Here is a 7,698-nt window from a genome sequence, read left to right as displayed (position 1 = left end):
AGGGCGTAACAGGTGGAAACCTTTCAACCACACGCGTGGCTACAGAGACTGGGGAGAAGCCGCGGCGTGCCTGTGAGGAGGCACGAAGCAGCACCGAGGTGCCCGCCATCGCGTGCCTCCTCACAGAGCTCCTCCACCGAGCGGGGAGAGCTCGGTCGGGAAGCGACGAGGGGGTCCCCTCACGGCTCGACTCTTCCTCGGGCAGGCCCCGAGCGGCGGGGAGGGAGCCCCGGGGCCGCCCGGGATTGCGGGAGGCGGCGGCGGCAGGAGGGAAGGGGGCGGCCGGCGCCTCCCCGCGGCTGGGGCCGGGCCGGGCCGAGCCGAACGCGGAAGCGGGCGGCGGCTGGTGTCGGTGCGCGGCCAGCGGGGCCGGGCGCAGGATGCGAGGAGGAGGAGGAGAAGGAGGAGCAGCGGGAGGAGCGGCAGCAGTCGGAGGAACCGCCGCTGCGGCAGCATGAGCGGGGCCGCGGCGAAGCAGCCCCCCGGAGCGGGGTCCGCGGACAAGGCGGCGGCGGCGGCCGCCGGGGACTCGGTGCCGGAGCCGCCGCCGCCGTCGCTGCTGAGCGTGGACGTGACGGGTTTGGTGTCGCAGTTCGCCAGGAGCTTCGTGCTCATCTTCCCCGTCTACGTGCTGGGCTACCTGGGGCTGAGCTTCAGCTGGGTGCTCATCGCCCTGTGCGGGCTCTTCTGGATCCGCAGGCACCGCGGCGGCAAAACCTCCCGCCTGGGCCGGGCTCTCGCCTTCCTGGAGGACGAGGAGGAGGCGGTGCGGCTCAGCGTCTCCTCGGCGGATCTGCCCGCCTGGGTGAGTGCCCAACAACGCCCTTCGGCGCTTCCGAGGGAGCAGCCGAGCCCCGCGGCCGGCCTCGGGCCCGGCACCTCCGTGGTGGCGGCCGCCTCCTCCTCCCCGGGCCGCGGGGCACGGGCCCGCTGCAGGCCCGTAGCTGGAAGGGAGAAGGCGAGGAGCTGCCGGCCTTGGGGTGCCCGGCCCCGCTCCGCCAGCTTCCCTCGGGACCCGGGACCGTCCCTCGGCCGCGGTGGCCTGGCCCCGCCGCCGCCTCCCGGCACGTTAGCGCCTGAGGCGGCCGCCCTGCCGTGCCCTGACCGCCGCCGCGGACCGGGCTTCCCTCGTAGAAATAAACTTTACCTCAGGCTTTGGGTTACCTTTTTATTATTTTATATCTTTTTTTCCTCCATCGGATGGCAGCGACGCCCGCGTTTGGGACGTCGCGAGGTCTCTGCGATATCTTGTGACTGGGGAAAAAGGTTTTTTTCTTGAAAAGTTGAGAGTAGAGGCTGACAAAATCAGCTTCTTAACGGTTTTAAATAAAGTGTTACTTAATAGGGAATGACAGAAAAATGAGGTGGTATTCTTGGCTGCTTTCAGGGCTGTGAGGGGAGGGCTAAGGTGAGGGCGCTCAGGTGGCTGTACTCAAGCATCGCCGTGGTTGGCTTTAAAAGGTTTTCTTCGAAAGTGGAACATTCCTTTGAAAGTTTGGGGCTTTCTGATAAATATTTACAGCTACCATTTTCAGCCGAAGCTCAGCTTCAGAGCTGACTACTAGCTCTTTGTAATTTTTACCTGTGGCGTTAAATTTCTTTAAACACAGCTAACAGCCAGCCACCCAGCAGCGCTCATCAAGGCCTCGGGTGTCCTGTTCTGCTAGGGTAATCCGCTGTGAGGAGCTTGATGCTATCTTGGTCTCCACATCAGAAGTCTTGGGGATTTCTGCTGAATCTTTCCATGTGATTTTGTTGCTGCCTGTTCTCTGCTGCTCAGTGATAGCCACCCACGTCTCTGCAGGGTGCTCTGTGCAGTGGCTAGGCACCTGGCAGGCTTGCAATGTTCAGTATCCGAGTTGTGGTCTCCTTGTCATCAAACTGTACCTGATGTTACCTGTTCCCAGCTCTAACAAGGAAGTTATGCGAGTTTCAGACATCTAGAGTGAATATAGGGTATAGGTGTGAAATTGGAGGCTTCTTACTTCTGTTTTCTTGTGTCTTTTACCCTAGTTCTTTTTACAAGATCGTGGTAAACACGGGAACTGTGTATAAAAGAGATGAGGTGGTTTTACTGCTTGAAGCTGAGATGTAAGTCTTAAATAAACTGGCCAATAGCTCTTACGTTAGCTCTATGATTGCTTTTTTTTTTCCCTGTTACCATGCAGTCATATAATGGAAATGTTCTGATTTGACGCATTTAAAATAAATTAATTGAACCTGGGTTTGTTGTGGAGGGTTGTGTAAGTAACTATGTGCCAGTAACTAGGCAGTGGATACTCAAGCTTAGTGCTGTGTGTAAACTCTAAATCATGATTAGTTACCTTTGATAAAATGGCAATTAATTCTTGCATGCAGTTGGCCAAATACCTAAAAATTGAGAAAGGGGCCTCTGGACTCTAGTGTACACTGTGGGTAGAAATTCATAGAGAGAAATGAGTGCTGGCTGCAAGCACCTGCATATCATAGTGCTGTCAGAAAGCAATTGATCAGTATGCAGTGTTTCCCTGAAGGTGTGACCGTCTGATACATCAGTTGGCAGTTGTATTGTAAATCACTCTTTTCTTTTTCTTTTTCTTCCTCTCTTTAATCATATTGTTAAATCTTAAAGGTCTCGTTTCTTTTCCTTCTGCTAACTGTATGCTATGTTCTGGAAGTATGCATCCAAATAAACATAGCTTCCAGATTGAATGCAGCCTGGAAAACAGAAGTCTGTTGAGGACTGAGGGCCAATCAAAAGTGGTCTTTGTCTGCTCTCATAGTCATTAAGCTTCTAATGACTCTTTTTGCTATCTGTGTAACTTGTCTTGGACAATGGCTATTCTCTTTCCTTCTGTTTTCTATATGTTATCCTAGAGAATCACAAATTTCAATCATATTTTGAGTAAGAGACAGTGGACAGTATATGGAGCCTGATATCTCTTACTATTGATTGATTACTGTTCCAGTTTATCTCTCTCAATGTGAACTCCAAACTAATGTGTGCTCTTTTGGTTTCTGATCATGGAAATAAAGTTAAAATGCAGCATTGTCTTACCCAAGTAAGTTAAAATATAGGGCATTTTCTATTCTTCAGGGACTAAAACTGAGATGCAGTAAGCTGTTTTTCAATTAGCATTACCTAACATCCTAAACACTTATTTGCTTCGTGGTATCTTTTTTTTTTTTTTTTTACTATTCTTATTAGAAAAGAATTTCAGGTGAGCAGCAATGTATGTGAAGTGTGATTTTTATTATGTTTTCTTTTTATTTTTTACTCTTACCTGCATTACGATTGATTACTGCATAAGCCATTTATCTGAAGTATGCAGTAATACTTCACTGACTTACTTATTTTTAAGAAAGTGGTTATTGCAGGAGTAGTGTGTTAAGATTTGTCCTGTGACTATGCTTAGTTATGATTTGCAAGTAATACTATTGTGCTATCACACTACCGTTAGTAATGTTAATTATTAGTTTCCTAAAAAGATTTAATTTTTCCGTAACCAGATGGTTATATGATAAGAACGTTCTGTTCTGTGAAAGGAATGAATTCAACATGAATATTAAGTCATTTAAAATGTAAATACTCTGTTATTTAAAATATTATGCTTAAAGATCACACGCTAGAACATAAACTCTTCAGGAAGCAATTTTTCTTCTCTGTTCCTTGCGCTTTGTATTACTAATTCAAGTGGATGGGATCAAGAAATATTTTGTTCGCTGTCGTAATAAGATCTGTACTCATAGGCCTGCTAACATGTAGTTATAGCTCTGCTGCGTGTTTGGGAGCTGTCACTGGTTATGTGGGGTGGGAGGGAGGGGAGTTGGGCGCTTTTCCAAGTCATTTGAATTAGGCAGCAGAATTTACAATGCAAAATGACTGGAGATCAAAATGGTCTTTAAATAAAGTCAGTGTTTCCCCTGTCCTAGCAGCGTTTCATACGCTATATGTATTTTATACTGGAATAAATGTAATTAAGATGCAAACATACATAAGGAAAGCAGCAATTAAGAATCCTTACTTTGAATAGGGAAGGTAGGAAACCAGGACTGAAATTTTAAAGGCAAGGCATCATGTTGCTTTAGATGATGAAATTCCATCACTGTTTTAAAAATAGAAGTGGTGTAACCAATTTACTTCATTCTTTCTCAGAACAACCAAAAAGTTATCTAGTTTTTCCGTTTTAGGGGATTTGGGATTGTTTTATGTTACTTTCATGATGTATTTACAGTTACTGTTCAGCATTGTTTTGGATAAGTGAAATTTACTCCTCTTTTCTTCAAAGTATAGATAAAGGCCATGCTGACTTTTTTTCCCCTGGATTAATTGTAAATTTGGCCTGGTACCAGGGCCTGTATCTGTGCAGTCTGTCAGCAGTCAGCAGGAGACCAAAATAGGAACAAATCTTAGCGGTTTTAGATAATTGATTCTGAAAACATGTTTGGACAAATTTTTTTGTTTCTCTTTCCAAGTATTATATTATAATGAAACTAAAGTAGTATACATCTTTGAAGTAAAAGTAGTGTCATATTAATATATTAATTACAAATTTGTGATAGTATTTTGTGTCCTATAGACTTGAGTTTCTGCTGTAGTTTGGAGTGATTTTTATGGTGGTATTAATTGTTTTTCTCACCTACCTTAAGGTAAGGGAAAAAGCCTGCCCAAACTGAGATAAACGTGTGACTAGTCACCTGTTCAAGTAAGCCGACTTAGAGTGGTAAAAAAATTTGCTAGGTACTCCTCTTGGGAAGTGGTATGAAATTCTTGTGCTCAGGTAGTATTTTGAATTGCTGTATCATTGCTGTACCTGTAGGGAAGATACTTGTGTGTACCATTTTTGGTAGATGCTGATGTACAGCTCCAGTAATCCATGAATTATCAACCCAGGATTAGATGAATGTTTTTTCGCAGTGGTTCAGCAAAGTATGGCTTCTGTGGTAATTGCATACTTGTTAGCTGAGTGTTGGATTGAATGTTGAACAAACCCCTAGTGTTTAAAGGATCACAGACTGTTCTGGGTAAAAGTAGTCTTTGGAACATGTGTGAGAAAGGAAATTGTGATTTGTAACTATGAAATGATTTGTATTTAGTCATGTATATCCTTTTTTTTTTTTTTTCAAACCCTTCTATGAGCTTCTTGTAAAATACTGTAGTTACGTGGTTAGGGGAATGAAGATTTCAGTATTTACTGATATTAGGAAGGCAGACCCAGTATGTTCGTGGAAGAAGATCAGTTAAGCAGGTCTAAGTGCAGAGTCATATCCTGTACTGAGTTGCATCTGCAGAGTACAGAGGATCGAGGTGGTGGTGCTCTTACTTGTATTTGATATGACAGCTTCTGGATGCTGTAAAATCAAACCTGTGAACTGGATCTTAGATTCAGGACAGGAAGCTCCAAAGACTCCGTACTGATGGCTATTGAATATGTACTCGGTAAACCTGATAAAGCAAAAGGACTTCTGCAATGCTAATTTGTTTTTTAATTCCCACAGAACAAAAAGAGCTTTCTCTCAACTTACAACTTCAGCTAACGCTGTTAGCTATGTGAATTATAGGTGAGTTTTTATGCAGCGTACTAAAACATAAAAAGGGGGATATGAGCCATTGTTACACATCCTCCTCATCCTTTCTCCAAATGTTAGTTGAGAATGTTAGATTCAATATAAAAATGACTTCCATGTATGTCTCCTTAATGCTAAGCTGCATCTAATCAGTTTAGATGGTGAGTGCTGCAGATGGCCATATCCTGTGGGCTGCCAGCCTGCATCTGGAAAGTATGAAACAGCGTGAGTGAGGATGGAGTAATAACTTGTGAGTACTGAACAACTGAAGTCCACATCCTTCTGCCTGATGCATTTTTTTCAAAACTGCCTTCTGTTCTAGATGCCTGATGGTGTATGTATACACACACGTGTACTGGGTGGTTTAGTGGTTGTGGGTTTTTTATTTTTTTGGAAGAAGTTTAATTTGGTTCAGTATTACTTCTCGTACCTCAGAAGGTGACCTGGGTGGCTTTCTAAGAGTACGCCATAGGTAAGAATGATGGGTTCTAGGAATGGAGAACCAGGTGGAAAAAAATTAACTTTTATGTTTGACATTGATAATATCTTCTGTTTCTCAAATAAAGTTTTCAGATTTACTGTATTAAAACTATGCTGAGCTGACTTCTGTCTCATACTGCTTTCTGTCATGTAGTAATGGGGTAAGCATCACTGTATGATTCATACAGAAAGATCCTTTTTCAGAGTGTTTATGGTAGAAAACCGTGTGATGAGCTGATGTTTATCAACATGATATCAAATTACTGTAGAAAAATATTGACCTGAAAATATTAGTATGCTTTTGAACTGTTCTTAGGTACAACAGACATTCTAGCTATCTGTGTATAATGGATTTTTTTTTCAGTATAACAAACTGATGCTATCCAACAGTTACCAGTGACTTTTGTGATGTGCTGTTTGTCTGAGTAACTGAAGTTTTGTGCCTTTTTATTATGTTTAAATTTTACTTTCACTTTGGTCTGCCAGTGTTGTTTCCATGCCAGAATAGTCTTTGAATACAGGGGTGGGGCCACCTTGAGCCATATTTGAATAGGTAGGAGTCATAAAGATCTTGTCAGTAAAGACTGAAGCTTTGTGGAGGGGGGGAAGGAAGGCTAGAGTAACAGTCATCCTTTTCTGCCTCTTCCACGAGCTGCTTCTGGCTTTAGAGAAGGATTTACTGCTTCTTGAGACTGTCGGCACATCACAGAGTGTAGTTGGATATGCATTCTAAATTATATTTTTATTTTTATCTTTTTGCATGTGAGAGCCTGCTGGAAAATAGGGAGATGAATCAAGGTTATCATCAAAACATTTTCGTAGTAGTTTACAGTAATGACAGCCTGCTGTAGAAATTTTAAGCATTCAAAACAATTCTTTGGTGTCCCGTTCTTGTATTTTAAAATGAAAGAACAGGTAGCATTTTGTTTCTAGTAAGATAAAAATCTTTGTCTTAAATAATTTGATTTATATTGCAGTTTATTTTTCCTTTTATCCAGCTGTCACTAATTATAGCATAGAAAAAGTTTTCTAATTGCAGACATTGCCTCGAGTGTAACTTTTTGGAGCTTTGCAGCAATTTCTTGCTGACCATATGCCTGAATATGAGCTATGGGTTTACGGAAGCTGTTTTCAAAACGTGTTTTGAAATGAGGTTTTAAAAGAATGCAGTTTTTTTTAAATATCCCCTGTAGCATCTGAAAGATGGTTTGGTAGAGCTTTATAGTATATCAGTGTATCATAGTGTATAGTGTATCAGATTCTGAAAGCAATGGTTAATGATTATAAAGTGACCTATGTCACTGATTTGTTGTGTTTCAGCATGTAAATACAAAGGAATCAATAAAAAAAAAAGAGTATGGTCCTTCTGGAAGCATTGCATAAACAAGAGATTTTTGCATTAGGCACTGATAATGTAGGTAGAGAGTTGTTCCGAACATTTTCAGCCCATGAAGTCTCATCTTTCTCTTTGTATTCTCAGACAATATAAATTAAATCTGATACTGTTCTTTCCTATGGAAAGTGGGAATGTTCACCCCAGCAGCCAAACTTAAATCCTTGTCTTTGGATGATGTGTGTGAGCACTTAATGAAACAAAATACGAGGTACTCAAGTGTGAGTAAGAACAGTGGGAAAGAGTATTTTGGTAAGAAAGGGGTGTGTCTTAGTTTG

General features: G+C 42.8%; 1 protein-coding gene across 3 annotated transcripts in view; it reads left to right on the top strand.

Annotated features, from left to right (window-relative positions):
* The first annotated feature begins 324 nt into the window (after positions 1 to 324).
* ESYT2 (extended synaptotagmin 2) overlaps positions 325 to 7,698 on the top strand; it is an 84,605-nt gene continuing 77,231 nt past the window's right edge. For 2 of the 3 annotated variants that reach the window (XM_048050535.2, XM_066991453.1), the window contains exon 1: positions 325 to 805. In XM_048050535.2, the coding sequence (XP_047906492.1) occupies positions 455 to 805 (351 nt within the window). In that variant the 5' untranslated portion in view covers positions 325 to 454. The remainder of the gene's footprint in view (positions 806 to 7,698) is intronic. The other variant, XM_048050536.2, reaches the window with a different exon arrangement.

Source organism: Anser cygnoides, chromosome 2 (assembly GCF_040182565.1).
Source record: "Anser cygnoides isolate HZ-2024a breed goose chromosome 2, Taihu_goose_T2T_genome, whole genome shotgun sequence".
NCBI classification, from domain to species: Eukaryota; Metazoa; Chordata; class Aves; order Anseriformes; family Anatidae; genus Anser; species Anser cygnoides.
This window is presented reverse-complemented; position numbering and strand designations above follow the sequence as displayed.